Source organism: Blennius ocellaris, assembly GCF_963422515.1.
Source record: "Blennius ocellaris genome assembly, chromosome: 11".
NCBI classification, from domain to species: domain Eukaryota; kingdom Metazoa; phylum Chordata; class Actinopteri; order Blenniiformes; family Blenniidae; genus Blennius; species Blennius ocellaris.
This window is the reverse complement of record NC_137660.1, coordinates 26,613,197-26,635,350: the sequence shown is the minus strand read 5'-3', so window position 1 is coordinate 26,635,350 and position 22,154 is coordinate 26,613,197. Positions and strand designations below refer to the sequence as shown.

The following is a 22,154-nucleotide window of genomic DNA, read 5'->3' as shown; positions in this document are numbered from 1 at the left end:
CCCTGAGCGCATTTTTCCTTTGCCAAGCCCCGTGCCGAAAGCTCATCTGAACATCACATTATGACAAAGATCATGATTCTTCTCTGTTGTAGTGCTTTTCCCCTCCAGGTAAGTTGGTTGGGTTCGTTGGCTTGTTAGTGCTTTGATTGCACACTCAGCTACATGGCAGTTTTGGTAATTGTGGAAAGCAGGAGCGCCATGACTCATCCGGGCCGCCATTGTTTACCCAGCTGCAGTGCTCTGGCACTGCAGGTCGATAATAACATAATCCATACTGAGATAGCCTCGCTTCCTTAAGCTCTACGCTCTCTGAAGTGGAGCACTGAGAGCCTATTCATTCCAGCAGTGGGACTCCACAGTTATGAGCATAATAAGTAGAACAGAACACAAGAATGCCAGATAAGGAGAAGAGAGGGACGAAAAGATAAATGTTGGCATCAGCAGATTTCGTCCAGACTGAATCAATGTGCGCGCGCGTGTGTTTACCTTGAACAGGAAGGATGGCAAACGCAGCACTGGGGAAGGTGTATGCCCCAGATCCAGATGACTGGGACAACAAGACATACATTCTGGAGACGAGCGCAGCCAAGTAAGAGCTCACTGTTAAACGAATTAATTATATATATTTTTTTTCTAAAAACATGCTGATCTCCAGAGGTACAAATGCTAAAGCAATACAGTACGAGAACAACTGCCAACAGTGGTGAGTTTGAGAAATAGAGACGCTATGAGCTCAGTGATGAGTTGGTATTTTTCCTAACAAGGCTCCTTTCAATGATTCCACTAACAGCTTGAAGCAAGCTTTAACAGTATTTCCCTTAATCTTTCTCGCCACTCATCTTCGATGCATGTCAGGATACTAGAGCCGGTCCCGGACTATGAGCAAAAGGCAAGGTATACTCTGAAAAGGTCACAGGCTCAAATACAGAGAGTGTTTATTCACATTAAAATTCACACAAATAGTGTATATGGAATCACAGATTAGGCTCAAAGGCTTGTTTTCCGACTGTTGTATAAAACCTGAGAACATGTGCACAGTGTAAACATCCAAACTCCTACATAACACGACACCGTTTCAAGTGAAAATGCATCGTTTTCGCGTTTTGCTTTCAGACCAGTTCAGCGTTTACGTGGCAATGTTTTTAAAATTATGTCAGTTTTTTTGGAAATTGTTGTTTCATGACATAATCGGAGTGTATTATCAAAACTTCCACCCTGGGAGCCATTTTCAAAAGGTGGTGTTTTCAGTGAGTCTGGGCAGTGTTCATGTAAACGGAGCCTAAAACACAAGAAAAGTTTTTCACTGAAAAACATTGGCCTTCATCACCTCCAGTTTGTCTTTAGTGCTCTGCCCCTTTTAATATTGGCTAGACTTTACAGTCAGACTTTAATCATGGCCCTATCATATAAGTATGATTGAAAGAAACCCCCCCCCACACAATGTTCTAGACATGAAACTTTACATACAAGCACAGTCTTGCTACAGCATGGACCTTGAGTAGCTCTTCAGCATTCACACCGTCAAGATCAGATTAGAAATACCAATTGCATATTTGTTTTATTCATATAACAAATTCTGACAGTTACTATGACAACTATCAAGCCCTTTAAAAAGCTTGTGGAGGCAAGAAATATGTTTTTTTTTTCTTCTTTTCCTTCTTGACATTTTTTGTGTCGTTGTTGTTCAGTTTGTTCTGTATTATTTTTAATGAATTCACCACCACTTCCTGCCCTAAGCTCAGGTACCTCTGACCATTTCTCCGTTTGTCTGCCTGCCACCTGTCAGGTGTTTTTCTTCACAACAAAAGCGCCAAACAAAAGAAGTCACTTGTCTTTTTTTTTTTCTTTTTTCTCCCCTTTTGTTTTCTCTCATCTCTCACAGTGGCAGTCTCCTCCTACTTAATGGCTCCTCTTGCTTTCCTCAGATACTTCAGCCTGAACCAGAGCTCGGGAGTCCTCACCGTTCGGCAAAGCATACCAGCGGGCAGCTACTGGCTGAGGGTCGGGGTGTCCGACGGGGTGTGGCCCGATGTGTTCTCGGGGGTCCGAGTTCATGTCAGAGAGCTGGAGGAAAAGGCCATCCTGTCCGCCGCCTCGCTGCGTTTGACCGGTAATGATCGGAAGAAACACTCACTTACCTGCTGGCACGAAGTCCGTGTTAGACTAGAATCCTCGGGTGCCGACAGCTTAGCAGGTAGACCCTCCGTTGCATCTTGCTTTACTGCATGACCCCCAAAAGAAAAACTATGAAAAAAATAATAATGAAGAACTTATTTGATGTGAAACGATTCCCAGTCTCAGTGTTCCTCCACGAAAAAGAAAAAAAAAAAGACAGCATGCTTTGTTGCGGCTAATAAATTCTTGTTTGAAGCTGATGTGGAAAAGAGACAGCATCTGCCACAGGCATGCATAAATTGGTACTTTTCATTGAGTGATTATCAGGTTGTCAATCCAGTTAACGCTGAAATAATAGGCTGTCACAAGAATTCTTTTTTTTTTTTTTTTTAATACTTTCGTTATTTAACATTTCCAAGCATTGTAAAGCAGCCATTCATGGTGCTTGTTGGAAATAGATTCTTTCTTCTCGAACACTCTGAAGTTTATGTTAGAGTGTTCATTTTTTCTGACAGTCTCTCAGAGCAAATCTGAGTTATAAAGGTCAATTTCAAAGTGTCAGGTAAAGTCCTTGACATTTAAAAAGCCATTCGGTGAACAGAGTCAAAGGCGATTATGGATGCCTCTGACTCCAAGTCGTTATCATTTTTGGGAGATTAAAGATGACTTGCTCACATTCTCCAGATATTACTCTGAGGCGGCACCGCAAATGTTACTGATTTTATGGTCATTAAAATATTTGGCACAAGGCCGTTTGTCAAGACTCTGACTTTATGCGAGTGAAGGAATAAATGATCTTTACTCGAGTGCATGGCGACCAATCCACCGTATGAAGGATTCGGCGAAGAAGAGGATCAATCGAGCGAGATGTTCGGGTGCCTCTCGCGCTCGCGGAATCAAGAACATCGGTAGACGTTTGATCAACGCCGTGGTTGTCAGTGACGAGTCAGTAGTTCGTATTTCACGAACCGCCATTTTATTTGTCTCCCGAAGGCATAACGGCGAGAGATTTTATCGACTCTCACGTCGAGGGGAAGAGTCGGCTGGAGGCGCTCTGGGACTTCCTGTCTGAAGCCCTGTCCGTCAGAGCGGCGAGCATCAACATTTTCAGCATCGCAGACAAAGACGAGAACACGGTGGACGTCCATTTCTACGTGCTGACCGAGGGCGGCTACCTGCGTCCGGAGAAACTGCACGCCGTCCTCGCCACGCATAAAAAGAAGGTACACATACCGTCATGTCAGACAGGTAGAGACCAGTGCTCATATATCAAGTGATGCACTCGGGAGCTTGAGGGGAAGCGATAACAGGGATTTTTATCTGCCCTTTTATTTTCCACACCAACTTTCTCTCTGTTTACCGCCTGCCTCTGTCATTTCTCTGCGCCTCTCGCATTCATTTGTTGTTTGTGTCTTTCTGTTTTCTGCTACATGCTTTCTTTCTTTCTTTTTTTTATTTGGTCAATGTTTTCATTGTGCATTGTTGTGATTTCTCCAAATGTTGCAGCTTCACAACCAGTTACAGACTAATAAAACATTAATGTTGAAAGCGTCCCTTTTTTTGCATTGCTGGTGAAGCTGTTTTGTTCCTCCAATCACATGTCGCCGAGTCCCTCCGCTCCACCAATATTGGAGATACAATTCCCTCTTATCTCCACTCACAAGTACTGTAATTTTCCATCTTTGTCTCGCTCATCCGTTCTCTTATTTCTTTTCTCTTGGCAGCTGCAGTCGCTCCTGCGTGCGAATGTGAACCAGGTGCAGGTGGACGAGTGTGTGCGTACCGACTGCAAGTCGTCCGGCGGCTGCTCCACACAGCTAAGCATCAGTGACTGGCCCACGTTGATCGACTCGGGCGCTTTATCCCTGGTCTCAGTGAAAGTGACGTCCCAGGCTGTGTGTGGCTGCGCTGCCAGAGAAATGACCCATCAGCCCTGCGCCGCCTACCCTGCCAACCCCTGCCTTAATGGCGGGACCTGCGTTGACACCCAGAGCGGCTACAGGTGAGAGGAATGTCGGCGGTTGTTTTTGAAGGGCTGCAGGTGGAAACCGCTTTAAGAGATGAGGAAACGGGAATGAGAGTTTCTGTGACGTGCCGCAGTTTTTCCTGCTAGACTCACTTTCAGAGTGGCACCTTAGAGAATGAGTGCAGAATTACAAGCAGTGCCCCATGTGAGGGGGGGGGGGGGGGGATAAAAAAAATCTCCTTCACCCTGCAACTTGACCGAACAGTTTTAAGCTCCTCTTCTGTGCAGTCAGCTAAATATAAAGTGCCATCGTTTTTCGAAAGCCGCGCATCCATTTGCAAAGGTAGTGATGAACGTGGATGTGCACGTTGCTCTAAACAGCTGAACTCTGCACATCACGAATTTCAAAACACTGAACATCAGATCTTTCAATATTGGTTTGTAGAATAAAACAGCATCGCCTTTGTGTCATAGAAATGTGCCAGTGGTTTGAATATGAACTCTTAATATTGATAAATGTATGAAGCCGGTTTCAAGCCCCTCACCTCCCAGTGCATATGTCTCTGGGTGGCTCTGTGCAGTAGAAACTGTGTTCATTTCATTTCATGCACACACTAATGCGCAGATTATATAAATATAGGGCAAGGGGGATTAGCATGACTCTGCCCCCCCACCTCCTCGTGTTCACAACTTCTCAAAATCTCATTTAATTCCATTTACATGAACGTGCAACTTTGTCACTGGCAAAGTCTTAAGAAACAGCATGTACAGAACCCACTTTCCCCCTTTATCTCTCAAATTGTCTCCGCTGCACTTGATGTGCACTGCTGAGAGAAGCCTTTGTTCTGTAAAAAGAGAATATCATGCTGTATGTGCTATATATGCTCTCATGTGAATGCAGTGCAGCCATAAAGAATCCAATTTCTGGTGCGATCCTCTGTCGGGGGAGCTTAACAAGAACCCTCAGACAGCAGCTGATCAGATATTGTCAGTCAGGAGTGGGGGTAAAAAAACAAAAAAAAAAACATACCATGCACTTCCTGATTGGGGCTGGCATTGCTCTCACGAGTCACATGAAAGAGCGGTGAAGGATCGAGGTGCTTGGCGTGTGCATATGTAATGTATGCACAAGGCTACGCTCACCCTAACCCGTCCCTTTTTGCTGTTGTATAGATCAGTATTCCTGACATGTGTTGCCCCTCTGCAGAATAAACAGCGATGGGAGAAACAGCCCCTAACAGCCTCAGTACACAGAGCCCTCCTCAGACACCGCATGAAAATAGATGGCTTTGACATTATCAGGAAAACCAGCTTGTCTCACATGCCTGCAGTGGAGAGGACAGGATGAGATCCACCCGTCTCCTCAATCTTCGCCATCGCGGTGATTGAATGTGCTGGTTTTTTTGTTTTTTTTTTCATCGCTAAATACATTGTTCTCTTTACGGCGTTCCTCTGACCATCAACGTGTACGGCTCACAAACAGATTCAAGAAAGCCGTGGTGGAAATTAATTTTCCCAGTTTATTCAAGAGCACTGACGCTACGACCCAAAGTACAGCGAGAGGCAGCCGCACAGTTATCAACCAGTGTGCAAATACGTTTAAGATAGGGAAGAGCTGGGTGGTGGGAAAAAAAGTCGGGGACATCTGTGGTGATATGACACATAGAAAAGTGAGGAAAAATAGAATGAATTATCTCCCAACAAAAGAAGCATGGTATGCGGAGTCAGAACAGTCTCCAGAGAGTCGTGTGCAGACAGCAGCGTTAGATAAAATAAGGAAGAAAAAAAAAAATAGGCTGTGTTAATTGATTTAATGTAGAACTGAGTATTCAGGGCTTCGTGGCTAATGCAAGCGATTGATAAAAGCACTCGCGTAGCACTCAGAATTTCTTCCGGCACGTCAGAGCCGAGTCAAACCGCCGCCTGTGTGAATCAACAAGGCCGTCACGTACGCCGGGGAGAAGTCGCCACGCACGTGTCCCGAGATTGGACAGTGTGAAGATTTTCTCTGAATGACACTGATTGTTTCTCTGCCTTTGTTTTTGTTTTTTTTCCATGATTTCCTCACTTGTGTGTGTTTTTTTGTTGTTGTTTTGTTCCCCCCCCCCCTCCACGCCTCCCTCCTTGCTGCTACAGGTGCCACTGCCCCCCGCAGCTCGAGGGGCCAGACTGTCAGCAGACGAGACTTAGTTTCCTTGGCAACGGCTATGCCTGGTTTCCCCCCATAAGGCCGTGCTTTGATAGCCATCTTTCACTGGAGTTTATGACTGAAGAAGACGATGGCCTGCTACTGTATGCTGGCCCACTGGCCACTCTTCTGCCTGGGGACAGCAAGGACTACATCGCCATAGGTAAAGAAAGAGAAAAAGAAAAAGTGTCTAGATAACTCGATGCATGTCCCAGAGGCCCTCCGAGCCATTATTATTGGCACTAAAACTCGGAGCTTAATTTTGTGTGTTTAATTACTGGGTGGTAGCTAATCAGATATACGAGGCAAATTTTGTTCGTTAGTGTTCTGCTGAGGGATATGAACACCCGCTCGACTAAGTACTACAGCAAGTACCTGATGTAGTGGCGTGCGGGGCGAGGCGGTTTCGTCGTCTAACGTGTAAGTAATATTTTATCATGTGCCATGAGGAATTCTCACTCCCGCTTGAGCTTTTCGGATAGATTTTGAAGCCGGTGAGACACCCGGTGTCTCTCTCAAGGACACGTCAGCGGGGTTTATTCTTTCTGACACAAAGGCTCACGCCTCAATCGTGCAGGTGAAGGACGCCGATAAATATTTTATCAAACCGAATAGGCGATCGGGTACGTTGGAGGCTACCCTCATATTTACAATATACTCATAAGTAATGATAATGGGTTATTTGGACTGACGCCGAAGTGCTGCACGATCTCGTACGGGAAAAACTTGAAAGGAGCCTCATTACTACAATGACTCATGTCGCCCGGTGAGACAATAGGTAGTGGTGCGATTGTGGATCACCCTACTTTTATCAGAGAAAAGAACAGAGAAAATGAGTTGGGGGATCAGAATAATGATAGAAGTGTGATGGTGTTTTTGTTGCCTTTTTGTAAATATCATAACGTGATATAAAATGTGTTTTTCAATGAGGCTTTTGTGGATTTAAATACTACCTAGATAAACACAAAATATCATTTCCAATTCCCATATTTCATAAAATTAAAAAATTAAAAAATAACAATTTCTAATCGAAGTGGGGCTTTATTAGCCTTGCAGATATTTTATTTTATTTTATTTTATTCATTCTGAAAATATGTGTCGCTCAGTTCTATGCCTGCACCCTGGTATGCTCAAGGTGAGTTTAATTTCATTCATTGGACTCACACTATTTAAAAAAAAATGAGATTAAAAAAAAAAAAATACATCAACACCTCATTCCAGAAACAGTGCCGTCATTAGCAGATAATCCACGAAGCTCTGCATGTGCTGCAATTTGCGCGAACAGACCCTTTAATTGGTTTTCATCTCGTATTAGATCACCAGGTGGACAATTTTTTTTCTTCCGTAACCTTGTTTCTGCTGCCATTCAGATTCGCTACCACATCCTTTCTGGGTTGTGTTATATTGCCACCCTCTCCTCCTGTTGCTAGTGTGTTTGTTTTGAGGTGAGATTCTTTCACAGGTCCCCTGGGTTTTTCCTGTGCCGACACAAACTGGTTATTTGCATCTTGCTTTTTTTGTTTTTCCCTCTTGTTTTTATTTTGTTTTTTTTCCCCCTGCCTTTTACTTTTTGTTTTTTTGTTTGAATTTCATCAGATTTTTCTTTGTTTCTTTTTTAATCAACCCTCACTTCGACATTCTGTCCGTGCCGGCACATTGGACGTTTTGGCTTTTGACTTCCGCGTGCTTAATTCTGACGATTTATCTTCCCCAGAGCTCGTCGGCGGGACCCCGAGCCTGAAAATTAACCACGGTTCCGGGACCCTCGTCCTTCAGCTCACAAATAATGTCGGGGTGGCTGACAGACGCTGGCATCGCCTCGACGTGAGGAGCAACAGTAAAGTAAGTGAAGTATATTCACATCAGCGCCTCTGTGTGTCACTCTCCCATTCTATATATACTGCAATTTTTTTTTGACAGTGCCAAACAATGGTGGAGTCTCGTGTCCCCACGCAGCAGCAGTAACAACTTCTCTTCTCTCTGTTCCCCCAATTTAAAGGAGGTGCGCTTCACTCTGGATCGATGTGCCACTGCGATCGTCATGGAGACGGAAGGCGTGGACTCATGGGCGATGACAGAGGACCGCTCGTCCTGTGAAATTCGAGGGGTCACGCCCAACAGGGAGAAGTAAAATCAATAATTGAATTAAATAACTTCAACCAACTCCGCGCAATACATTCACCAACTCCTTTTCCTGAATTTCCCCTGGCAGCCAATAGTAAGGGACCAAATCACAATATCAATAATAAATTGTGTTAGTCTTATTGTATATTACAGTATAATAAATAAATGGGGAATGTGAGTAGACACATGAATAAACATAGCCGCATTTGTTTTGAAGTAAGTAATTAACAATTAGGGTTTAGGATTTCTCCAGAGAGCCTTCGAGGGTGTTTTTTGTGTGTGTGTTTGGTTGCACAATACTAATCTACCGAGGTTTTGTTCCGTTCTGTTCATAAACCTGAAAGGATGCATTGCCCTCAGGGACAGTTTCTAAATACCCCCCCGCCCCCCCCCCCCCTCCCCCTCAACTGTGCTCCCACAGAGCCAAACAACCCTTAGGAGGTGGACACAAGCAGTCACAGCAGGGGTCTGAGATAATGTAAAACAATAATGAAGACTAATAAAACTGTAAAACTGATTTACAATTTTTTATTTTTTTTTAACCAGATATAACTGTTCCTCCTTCCCTCACTTCACTGAATACAGATTTATATTATGTTAAACTGAAGTCAGTCTCTGACTTCACGTGAAAGGCAGGGACAGCCCGGAGCTGTTGTCAATCACAGAGCTAAAACACACACACACACACACACACACACACACACACACACACACACACACACACACACACACACACGGAAACACACACACACGGAAACACACACACACACACATCGACAGTCAATTTAGAGTCACCAATTAGCACTTGTGTGGTGAAAAAAGCTTTTTTCTTGTAGCACATGAATGAAAACACCACGTCACGAGTTTCAATTCTGACTAACATTAATGAAGCTGTTGTTCATCGTTTTATATATATATATATATATATAACTCAGAAACAATGTCATTTTCATGTTGGGCCACTAGTGGGTGCTGCTGTTAGTTTTTGTAATAAAATACACAAACATGCATGCAGAGAATAATACACTAGACAGACGACGACATTGATTGCAATTATGGGTGACTGCCAACTGTAAAACTACCAAGTCCCAGGAGAATATAGACTGGGAGTCATGACACGTATAAGGAGAACATGCAAATTCTCTGCAGAATTCTTCATTTGCAGTACTTATTGAAATAGGTTCACAACCCTGAGTGATATGCACGACACCGCCCACCACAGCTCATGAGGAAAACCCACGCATGCACACTGAAATCACAGAAACTCCGAACATGCGATCAATTCAAAGCAGAATTTCTTCAGCTGAGAATCAAACACACACATATATATATATATATATATATATGTATTTCTTCTGTGAGCATATCTTGCTAATCACCGCACTGCAACGCCACACAGCAAGCCAGATACACTCTGCACATGAGGGAAGATCCCGTATGTACATTTGGCAGTTTGTCAGAAATTACGAAACAGATGCCTTATATAATATATGTGTTTTCTGCTCCCTGGTTGTTTCTCGCAGCTTAAATAATGGAGGCTTCATTGTGTTTCATTGTGTTTCATTGTGCGGTGGCGGGCAGGGTTTACTTGCTGACATTTGTAACTTTGGTGTTTGACACAAAAACGTACATAATATGAACCGCGTAGTCAAAGTTTGGCTTTTTGTTTTTAATTAAGTTAAATTCGGCACCACGTCCTAAAAGATTAGAACAAGCTTTACAGTTGAGAAGAGCTTGTAATGTTGAAATGCAGACCATTTAAAGGGTTAGTCAGGCCTGAAACTTCTAATTACTTCTACTCGTCCACTGATTCATTTTCGAGTAACTGATTCCTAGTTTGGTTCATAGAACGAGATTAATCAACAAACACAAATGAGCTTTGGAATTCAACGCGGTGCCTTCTTTTGACAAGTTGATTCTTGATTCTGGCAATTTGAAAGCAAAAAGGATTCGAAATGCAATGAAATATACAACAGGGGCAATGCCAAATTCTCCAAGATGAGTGGCTCGGACAAACCTACCAGACGAGAAAAGGCTTGTTGGTTTTGCTTCATAAATAATGAATGTGGTTGAATAAATAATAAATTGCAGCCGATTTATTTTCTTTTGTTCCTAATTAAATGGGTTGGCTCAACATAAAGTCTAGCAATTATCAAAACATGCACAGGACATCCACATTGTTTCATATTCAAGTTCCGCCAACTAAAAACATTTTTCCTTCCGTCAGAGTGATATTTCTAATTCTGTCTGGCCTTTTCTTTTTTTTCCTTCACGTTAGCGCTTCGACACAAAGGAATTTTGTTGCTTTACATTTTCACTTAACAGCATCTTAAAGGGTTTTTATGTACAAGCTGCATTATTTATCAAAACATTATCACAAAGAGACTCGGGCTGTTTCAGGCTCACAGTGTGCAATTTCTCAGTGTACCAGGCTGTTGTCTCTGGAGGGGGGAAAAAACGCTTGATGAAATTTTCTGATATAATTCCTAAAATGCCACCTAATCTTGGACTCTGGTTTTTTTATTCATTGCCATTTTTGCTTGGTCACTGTCGCATTCGTCTTTCGCCCTGCTGCTGTGCTCATTATTGTGTTGTGCAATTTGTCTCATAATTAATTGCGTTTACAACTTCAGAATTTAAATAATGTGAAAGAAACTTTTTTTTTTTTTTTCCCCCCCAAACAATGCGTCTTATGGGGCTGTATTACAATTTGAGGTGAGCAGGAACAAACAGACGTGCCGTGGAGGAGTAAACGTTGTAAAGGGGCGACATTTATCACTGTGTGTATACATTCTTGAGGTGATAGAGCAAATCAGTTTGTTTTGATGGCTCCAGACAAACCCTATTCACCCACCGTGCACATTTGAATCCAAGCAGAGAAAAAAAAAAAAGACAAGAAATAACGTGCCACATTTGTTGTCAGAAAGCAGCAAAAGTGATAACAGCCTCTGCAAGAAGCCATGGATTTTAACCTTGACAGCTTCTGTGGTGTACATATGTGTTTTTCTGGATTGCTCTCAGTTTTCCTTTATGTGCTTCTTACTGTAACCTTGCGCTCGTGTATGTATATATATATATATATATATATATATATATTGTGCATTTACCTTTCTGCTTTTTATATTCCTAAGTTGTTCTTTGTTTTGTTTTGTTTATATTCCTAGGTATCTGAATGGAAGTCTGCTGCTGCAGCTCGGGGGGGTCAACGAGAACACGTCTTATGAATACCCGCAGCTACAGCACAAACACTACGCGGGATGTGTAAGGAATCTGATCGTGGACAGCAAGGTAGCGTATAGACAGACGTATGGCCTGTTTTGGTGAAGCGCCCGCGTGGGAGAAGCAGGAATCAACTTCAATTAGATTTTTTTAAACGCGAACTTCGGGGCGGCATTGGAAAAACCAAGCCGGTGACTTTTTTGTTTGGTTAGCCTCAATGGGACCGCTTCCGTAAGCATACCTTTCTCTGAAACGCATTGAAAACGATTATCGACGTGGTGGCGAAACGGTTTCAATATAGCAATTGTGTAATTATCGGAGGCCCGGCGTTATCCGTGCATTTTCATCGAGGAGTCATACTTCGCAAACCGTTTGGACCGTGCATGCAAAAGACCTTGAAATGTAATTAACGGCAACACATACAAATCTATACAGACATCTACCGCTGCCGCAACAGGTCAATAAGATTTTCTTATCTGTATCTGAAACCTTCTGCACTGCGACCTTTGAAGTTCACAGCCTTTTGTTTTGCTGCTTGACGGCGCAACAACTTCATTCGCACGCCGCGAGCATCATTGTAAGCAGAAATAAAGAGATCTCACCGACCAGCCGATGCCGGGTGTCAAGTGCTCGCCTCCGTGTGGCGTTCACTGTTCCAACTGTACAGAGTAAACATTACACTTCAGTGTCCTATTCAGACAGTACGAGTAATTATAAAATTGCCGTCTGCTGGATTGTGGGCTCAGTCACGTTATAAGCCATCGCTACCGAGGCTGTGAAAACGCTGGATAAATTGTTCTGGGCATCGGAAGTTCCACACAATGAGTCTTTTCACACGAAAAATTGATTCATTCAATTCGCTCAATAACACGGGACGCTCAGACGAGCCAAAGGATTGAATTGCTTTATCAACCCTTTCAAGTTAGCAGGGGGCTAAACTGCATGTTTGGAACCACAGACTCGCTGGGCTGTTCACACACTTCCTGTATTCATTCGACCACCACAGAGGCGCCAAAGCAGAAATTACATAAAGAATTCTGTACTCTGCAGAAATGAAACACAAAAAAAAAAGATGTCACCGGTTGGCAAAGCGCCGATAAAGCCTAATGTATAGGATGAAAAAGTGTCGAGATTGTCAAAGTTTATGAGTCCTCCTTTAGTTGTTTTTGCTCAAGTAATACTTTCACATACCGGCATGGTATTATATCATCATAAAAAGCCCGTATTTCTCAAGACAGTAGAAATCTTTAGACAATCAGTACACTGCAAATATAGATCTTGCATTCAGTGATGTAATACAGTGTTTTTTTTGGTTTTTTTTACAGTCATATTTCTCAACACTCGTTTACAGGGAATGCAAGGACAGACGCTTCTGCCACTTAAATTTCCTCCTTTCTATGTTTTTTTTTTTTCTTTTGATGTTTCATTTCTGCTTTTTTTTTTTTGTTCCATTCAGCTGTACGACCTTGGTTCCCCTGCTAAATCATCCAACACTTTGCCAGGCTGCACTCTTACTGATGACCACTGCACCAACGTGGAGCCCCGTCCCTCGTGTGGCAAGAGGGGGCGCTGCCACGCGGAGCGAGGCCATTTCAGCTGCCTGTGTGAAAAGGGGTTCACAGGGCCGCAGTGTTCTCAAGGTAAGCATTTATACGTATTGCTGGCAGCTTGTTTATTATATTTATATGTGTTTAGCTGGTGGTAATCAGACAGGTGGCATAATGGTAGAGGGCATAGGTCACAGGAAGAGGAAGGCCCAGGCAACAAATATCCAATTTTCTAAAGGAAAACTCTTATTTTCATCATTTGCTTTAAACAAATCGCCCAAAACACAAGTAGACCGGACTGGATATTCTGGACACTTTGGACGTTGAATAATTTTTACCCTCCCGAGTTCACCAAGCACAAATGAAGTACCCGAGTCCGCGGGAAGATAATCCTACCTCACGTGAAGTGTTTTTCCAGCAGCGTTGCGATAACCCGGCGTTTCCCGCGTGACAGCCGAGTTAATTGAACAAGCCCTCTGTGCTCTTGATTGACAAGTGGCCCCGGAGTTCTCCTTCGACGGCCGGAGCCACGTTCAGCTCCAGCTCCTGTGGCCCCTGCCCGCGCGCCACACCAACGTCCGGGTCGGAGTCCGAACCCGCGCCGCCGCCGGCGTCATCCTCAGCCTGCTCTCCCAGGAGCAGAACGAATACCTGCGCTTGGAGGTGAGTCACGGCTGGTAACCCCCCCGGCGTCCTGACAGCCGTGATTGTCTTGTTTGCGAGCCTTAAATGATGTGAGGATTCGACGCAGACAATGAGTGCTGCGAACGCTTGTCAGGCTGAGAGTGAGTAATATCGGGGTTGGAGACACATGGGTGGATACTGAGGGGGCTGCTGACTGACATATGTATGTTCCCAACATGGTCTGCAGCAAGTGTGCAGCATGTTGCTATAGAGAAGAGAATAGTTATTATATAAAAAAAAAAAAAAAAAAAATCAGGCTATTCAGTGTTATTTCTTTTTGTTGTCAATATTTCGACACCATGTTTTTTTTTTTTTTGTATGGCAAGACAGCAACGGTGTGCAGTGTAATAAATGAAGGTCAGAATCCCCGCTCGACTCTTTTGGGGTTTTGACACAGCTTGTCCGGAGTGGTGCGCACAAAGCCATGTCTGCATACACGCTGCTTGCTCTTTCACAGTTGAGGTGGAAGGGTGTTCACACAGCGTCGAAGTCGACTTCACTTCGGCGGCCCTCGGTAATAGCACGCTTCCCCTGCCCGGCACGTTCCTGAGCGGATATGAAGCCCGTGTTTCTTGTCAAAGCCTTTCGTCTCATTGACTGACAGGCCAAGTGTGAACAGCATCTGGAAGTAAACGACTCTGTTGGAGCTGTCAACTTTTGGCGAGCTCACAGGTCACCCGTTTCGCAGTGAACCTGCCACGGTTTTTTTTTTTTTTTTTCGGGTGTATTGCAACACCACCAAGCATCTCGTTCTTTGCGCTTGTTATTTGTCAGACAGCATTGTTTAAGGCGTCGTCTCTTGTTCTTCTCCGGATCTTTGCACTACAAAACAAAAAACAATGTTGTCCTCTCCCCCTGGTTGCAGTCCCTACAGTGACAGGAAAAGGAAAAAGCTGTAGCCTTTACTGTATGTGGGATGTGAAGCCTCCTTGCGAAAAAAAAAAACCCTCTCTGGAGTGGGATTGGTGAGCTGTATAAAACATCTGATGTCTGTCTGCAGGGGCACGCTGACGCTTTTTTCAGCCTAGTTGTCTCAAAGCTCTTAAAAACACTTGAGCACAAGCCTGCTGTGTTTCCCAACAACAAGCTCTAATTTAAAGGGCTGCTTCTCTCGGCCCCATCCCACTCTTTTTTGATTTTTTTTTTCTTAAGGGTAGATTTGAGAAAGAGTGCACCCTGAATAAATAACCAAACCTTCACAAAGAGGTTACCAGGGGCGAGCTGGGCATGAGCAGGATGGAGCTCTCCCATCAGGTTACTGTAAAAAAAAAAAAAAAATCTATCTATCTAGAGCTATATGTCTGTTCTGTCTGTATTTGTGCAGAGAGAGAAAGAGAGAGAGAGAGAGAGAGATCTCAGGGTTAACGCAACATTTCCAATAAAAATGCCTTGCTTTTGCACTTTCGATACACATTTAAATGTTTTCAAAGCGAAGTCCGTTTCCATGAAAATGACAGAAATACTGAAAACTATGTCATTTTAATATTGGGCCAACATTAAAATTTGGCACCAACTTTAGGTGCTGTTGTTTGTTTTTATAATGAGACCACACACACACACACACACACACACACACACACACACACACACACACACACACACACACACACACACACACACACACACACACACACACACACACACACACACACACACACACACACACGCAGCAGAGAACAATACACTATCAACGTTAACAATGAGAGAACAAGGACATTCTAGTGGATGGACGATCAAGTTCGATTGTTGTCACGGTGACTTTCAAAATGAAAACATCAAGTCCAGGAGAATATGTACAGGGAGTCATGACAGAGGCCGCCATTGTTGTCATTGTCCCGCTACCTGTGTATGTACAATAGAACTGCTTTCCCAGGCCTGTGCAGCAGCAGCATTTCCACTGTCGACATGACGAAGATGGAGCGTTTTTTTTTTCCTCAGAAAATTGCGCAATTTTGCGTTTCCACTTCAAAATGTTTTTCATTGTTGACTGTTCTTTTGCAGTGCCATGCAAAGTACTAATTGCTATCATCAACCGCAGAGTTTATACATTTGCCTGAACATTTTGTGCATCACTGTGATTGCTTAGATCTCTGGGGCCACTGCAGAAACTTTATATAATCAGATTTCTTCCCAAATATTGATTGAGTTCGACGCTCGTTTTTTGCTGTGTACTTGAGGGCAGCATGAGGCAACGGGGAGAGCTCAGGCTGTGTGTGTGTGTGTGTGCGTGTGCGTGTGCGTGTGCGTGCGCGTGTGTGCGTGTGCGTGTGTCCCCTTCTTGTATTCACTGGCCAGGTCCAGACCCTGAGAGTCGACTACACTTACTGTGGACTAGCTACATTCCGGAGACCCAAATACAGAACAACATTTCACACCATATTTTGAGTGTGTGTGAATTCACACACATGTTTGACCTGGAGAGAAAGCACATTTGGGATGCCCATGCTGAGGGAGCAGTAGTTAATGCAAGCTGGGCTGGATGTGAATTATCTTGCCCCACTGTTTCCAATTAAGCCTTGGACATGAGCAAGCTGCAGTTACGGGAGGCTCTCATTGGTTCAGTCCATTGTGTTCACTCATCCTTAACTGCTGAAGATAATTGTTGTTTCTTGTATACCTTCCCTCTGGGATGGTCCTGGGCTGTGGCACACGGCGCGGCGGCGTGCACAGGAGCTCTGCAAAGCGCCACGGCTGTAATATTACCGAATTAATTTTCGCCACTAAAGTTTTCATGCCATTTTCCTGACGCTTTGGCCACAGCCTGTGTCAGGGTAGTTGAATTTCACAATTCTTTTCCTGCCCACAACCTTTGCCTGCCTTTTCTTTAACCGGGGGAGCTGGCCTACTTCTGGTAATGCTGTTATGCTCAAGATCTGTTTTTACCCATCAGCTCAGCGCAATATGACTGGAGCCCAACTCTGACAGGCTGTCAGTCAGCTAGAATTGATGTCACCCCCATTTTACAATTTTATTCACAAAGCACCGGAATCTATACGAACGCAAATCACGTTCGTGAAAACGGACGTTCTTGTTTCGTGGCGATTGTGAGAGTATTTCTGACACGCCGCCGTGCGGAGCTGCTCCGAGAGATTGAACACCTGTGATTTCCGTGCTCGCCCTTGTTTTGCAAGTCAGTCGAAATGTCAAATCCAATTTAGTTCAAACCTTTGGACATCTTTGTAATCGAACCCATTCAGATTGAGGATACGCTCAATAACAGGATGATCCACTAGACAACAACATTCGATTTTTGTTTATTTTCTCAGCAGCTCCAACAGTTAAAAGCTCTAACATGATTTATGCCAGGATGCATTTCAATGCTTGTGAATGAAAACATTTTAAAAATTAGCTGACTCCCTTCCGTGAACTTTGAGGACTTTGGAAGATGACTGCGAATAATTCTATATTGCCATCTCTCGACACAGCAAACGATTCCCCGCGCTGGATTTTGTTGTGCAACAGACAAAGGCACAAATATACACGCTGACCCAGAGCTATCCGGGCTTATAATTAACACAGAAGATCTACAGTCCCCTATGTCAGCAAGCCAGAGGGCACAGGGGTCCCTGGCAAATCACAGCACACACTGCCAAGGAGTTTCAAATGTAACAAAAAAAAATCTCCTGACTATACACAACAAGCCATGTTTGAATGTTTTGGGGTTTTTTTTTTTTGGTGCAGGGGGGAAAGAAGATTGAACCAGATACAGAAAAGCTTGTTTTATTGCTGTCATCCGCATGACACGCAAAGTCACAAATGAAATCTGACATATGATGCTTCTGCACGGAGTCAGTGGGGATAAAAAAATACTCACAGTATCACAAGATTAATAAACTCAGCCAATCAGAGCTGTGATCATAATTGAAGGCAATACCTATAGCTTGGAAATGATGGTTGCTCCTGGTGTTTGAAATGCGAGATGGCTTTTACTCTGTGTAGGATGTTTTATTATTAAAAAAAAAAAAAAAAACCTCTTCGAGGAAGTCACGATGGTTAATAGAGTAACTTGCTCACTCATCAATGGACATTTGCATTTAGATGACTTATTGCTCTGTTGAGGTCCAGCCAGTTTACATTTCTAAACAACTTTTTTTTTTTTTTTTAAAGTAATGCTATAAAACATATAAGACTTTCTTTAAATTGTCTCAGTTTTCTGATTATTTTCTCACCTTATTACCAAGGTGTCCCAAACAAACGATATGAAATGCAATTATAATAACTCTTTTCATTTCAAACAGCAAAGACAAGCAACTATGTTTGACTAGTCAATCATAAGGCTTCATTTGTTCTATTGTACTTTTGCAAATATACTTGCAGCAAGATAGTTGTTTATACTGTGGCATCGATAGATCTATACGAACTTTTTGTTTAGTTATTTAATTTAGCTTTTTGTGTGTTGTCTTCTCGTTTTCTGAAGCTGTTGTTTTATTAAGCAAAGCCTCCTTACCGCTGCAACGTACAACATTATTGTCAGTTGAGGTGAGATTTGCGCTTCAGCGGTTATGTGCGGCGGACTTAAATTATTGTTTCCTTAGTTAACAATACTAAAGTAGACTCTGTCAGGTTTTAAATTATTTGATAGCCCCGCTGGTCTACTGGTGCAAACATGATTTTAGCTCAACAGCACGAAGCTCTTACACAATCTGAAAAGTTTTCACACAGACTGCAGAACAAAAATAAGGTTTGGGACACCACAAGACACACTTTATTCTTCTGTGTGTTTTGTTGATTCTGCAATAGGATATTTAGGCGTGGTTTACAATCACAAGTTTCACGTTTACTGTCATACATGCTTGGGATTTAGCAATACCACTTATTTAAAAGATGAGTGCAAGTATGAGCACTAACCTTGAGCTACCTGCTGGTACGAATTCTGAGAAATGATTTATATTAAGTCAAATCATTACTCCTTACGCAAACGATGCACGAACGCTATGCGATGCCGTGAACTGTCTCCGCACAGCTTCTGCATAGATGCATCACACACCTCTAACGGCGTTGAAGGCCCCAGCATACTACTGCGTCTACACTGGGTACTGTAGACCCAGGGACCGGGCTGCAGCTCGCTGATAATGAGTGTGTCAGTCCTACTTGAGGATGTAGCACGGCTCGGAGTAAAGTCCTCATTTAAACTAATGAGCGACATCGGGCTATCTCTGCTGGCCCAAATGTCACTGGTGGTTAAACTTCTGGCGATTTTACAAACTATCTTTCTCCTCTTGATATTTTGGCAGAACATCATTTAGAGTCCACGTTACTCTTGGCACTCTCCGAGCGGTATCGGGCCCAGATACCCGATATTGGTGCCGGTATCGGTGCCGGTATCGGTGCATCCCTAATACAGTCAGAAACCATGTTTCCCTGCTCAATGAAATTCCTCTTCTACTGTCCACAGTGATTGTCCACATTAAAAAGAGCAAAATAAAAGAGCATGGAAAGAAGCGGTGCAATTTAAAAAAATACGAAAAAAACAAAACTGTATACAATGTATACAAAAAGTACTGCAAAATTACGTAAAAGAGCATTTATATACAATCGATCAACCGGAGCAATCAAAGCAGCGTGAATAGTGTGCAATCAATTGTTTACCGGTGTTTTATTATCGAGCGACGTGTGACTCGTGTCAGCTGTTCTGAAATCTGGTGGCAGTGGGGAAGACGGAGATTTTAAGACTTGCAGTCCCACATTTCAGCCTTCGGCACCTCCGGCCTGAAAGCAGGGGGTGGGGAGGGCAGTGGAGTGAGTCCTGATGCAATATGCATTTATTCTAGAGTTGAAATATGAAACCCATGCTTTAATGGTTTTGTTATGAATGCATTAAAATATGCTGATAAACTAAAGTGTTGTCAGGTGGCTGGTTCCCAAGCTCAGACTCAACAGGAGCAATCAGGCCCTTTAGTCACATCAAACTTCCTCGGATGCTCTTAACAATTTATGCAAACAAGTTTAATTGACTAATGCTTTTCCTAAGTGGCCAGAAGAACTATATTTTGTTAAACCCCCCCCTACGCATCTCGCCCTTAAGAAGTTATTATGCCTTTTGGCGAAACTGAAGATGCTTTTTCAAACATTTGGAGCTCTGTAATTCATCGCGTGATTCATAGTGAACTTTGCGTCATTGCATTGTGCTTTTTACCGATCCATTCATCATATTGAAGCAACTGTACAGTTATTTTTTTCCCTTTACAAACAGTAAAGGTTCGCAGTCCATAGGCTTCAGAAGATAAAGACTTCTTGTCCTGATTCCTGCAGCTAAGATGGAGAGCAGTGAAACGTTGAATTTCCCTCAAGACATCAATAAAAGATAATAAAAAAAACAAAAAACACTGCATTCCAGTCAGGTTAAACCATATTCTGATAAAATGTAAATAATCTTCTTTGTGAAATATATATATGTCTTTTTAATCCCTCATAGGCAAAGCTTTAAAAAAATAAAAATAAACAAAAATGAACCATCATCCGATTTTGACACGACAAATATTCAATGATAAACCTTCCGCTATACAATTCATGCGATATCGACGAGATCTCGCTCCTTAGAGAGAGATCTCTTAATGATAAATAAAGACGCGGCTTTCTCACGCAACACTTGTTATCCTCATTTGTTATCGAGTTGTATTCATACGCAGTTTTGAGGTTTAAATCAAACAACAGACGGGTCGAATGAAGCGGCACAAAAATATCTCAGAAATAAGTGACATGAGATAAAAGAAAGCAGGAAAACAACAATAGTGTATCCTTTAACAGATTCACAATGGGGTTTGCGTATGGGAGAAGCTTCACAAACCGTCGCTGGAGAAAATAAAATGTCTTCATGTTTACAATAGTGTTGGTTGAGCGCTCCAAACGTCAGACATTTTTTGGGCGACGCAGGGATTTGCACGTGCAATAAAAACTCCAAACCCTGGAGAAAATATCACACAATCCGTGGAAACGATCACTGGATATGCTGTCCACTATAATCTATAATCTAGCAAAGTGCCTTTTGAATTCCACTGCTGAAGAAAAAAAAAAAAAAAAAAAGTAATCAGAAAGAAAAAAAAAAAAAAGAATCATATTCTAGAACCCAAATGCCTGACAACTAAAAGACTGATAGCAATGAATTGTTAGAATGAGGCTCGGTCTCCACGGAGCGTCTCTATGGCTCAACCACCATCTAATCTTTCTCAGGATTATAATAAGGAGCATCAGTTGTTGAGAGACGGTTCCTAAAGTACTTACCATCCCAGGAGCTATCGTTCTCTCTTCATACAGACATCATGCTCCCAATGCAACATAAACGCTCCATGCTGTTTGTTTATATTACTGTAAAATAGGGAGAATAAACTACACATGATCAATCCTTTACTGTACCGTCCACACTCTATTTCTATTCTATTCTATTCTATTCTATGCCATTCTATTAATCTTATTAGTTTTTATTGACGTGTTTTGCCAAAAGAACACAAGGAAGGTAAACATAAAAACAGACACTTCAAACATCCATCAACATCCAAATTCAGAATCAGCGGAGTACTACATCCACATTAGGTTTTTAACAAATAAAATACATTAATACATTAAAAATAGAAGTTCAATCCAGTAGGGTTTAGAGGAATATGAGTCCAAACAGTGATGAGGAGGAAGACCACCAACCACTTTCTTATTCTGGCGAATATTCTATCCATTTTGTCCATCCTGCGACGTAAGCATCTTTTCTTAACCTCAAGAGGAAGATACTTCTTCTCATCTCATGCCTCTCTTTGACTTTTCCAATCCAGTCTTCCACCGAAGGTGCGTTTGTTTGTCGCCATTTACGAGTAATTGCTTTCTTTGCTGCTATTGTTGATATTTTCAGGAGCAATCTGTCATTTCCTGTTATTTCTTCTGGTAGGTTTTAATGTACAAGTTTTCCTACATTCTGCTGGTGAAATAGCTGTAGTGCATATGCGGGGTACATATAATTCCCCCCCCCCCCCCCCCCCCCCCCCCCCGTCCAGTGGTGACAATAATAAAGCACAAGGGGGACAAGCATGACTCGAGGACGTGTCTGTCCCGCCCATCCCCCTCCTTGTGCATGTATTACACTGGCCAGACACGTTTTAGTCGCCTTCAGAACTGTATTAATTATCCGTGGCGTACAGTAGTCTCAACAAGCTGCTGGAAACATTCCAGAGGTTTTCATCCACATTGACATGAGTTAATGTTGCGTCTCTATCATCTGGAAGCAGCCTGGCTATCCTCCTCCGACCTCTGGCATCAACAAGGTATTTGGCCCAGGGAGCTGCTGATGACTGGATGTTTTCTCACTTTTGGACCGTTCTCTGTTCGA

At 42.9% G+C, this 22,154-nt stretch overlaps 1 protein-coding gene across 1 annotated transcript in view; it reads left to right on the top strand.

Moving 5' to 3' along the window:
• Nucleotides 1–22,154, top strand: part of LOC308136730 (neural-cadherin-like) — a gene marked incomplete at both ends in the record, with an annotated part of 103,513 nt that overhangs the window by 66,649 nt on the left and 14,710 nt on the right. Inside the window, 10 exons of the mRNA XM_080505197.1 lie at nucleotides 496–589; nucleotides 1,926–2,110; nucleotides 3,109–3,338; nucleotides 3,840–4,117; nucleotides 6,218–6,432; nucleotides 7,984–8,111; nucleotides 8,269–8,396; nucleotides 11,558–11,681; nucleotides 13,069–13,252; nucleotides 13,656–13,822. Coding sequence (XP_080361323.1) covers nucleotides 496–589; nucleotides 1,926–2,110; nucleotides 3,109–3,338; nucleotides 3,840–4,117; nucleotides 6,218–6,432; nucleotides 7,984–8,111; nucleotides 8,269–8,396; nucleotides 11,558–11,681; nucleotides 13,069–13,252; nucleotides 13,656–13,822 — 1,733 coding nt within the window. The remainder of the gene's footprint in view (nucleotides 1–495; nucleotides 590–1,925; nucleotides 2,111–3,108; nucleotides 3,339–3,839; nucleotides 4,118–6,217; nucleotides 6,433–7,983; nucleotides 8,112–8,268; nucleotides 8,397–11,557; nucleotides 11,682–13,068; nucleotides 13,253–13,655; nucleotides 13,823–22,154) is intronic.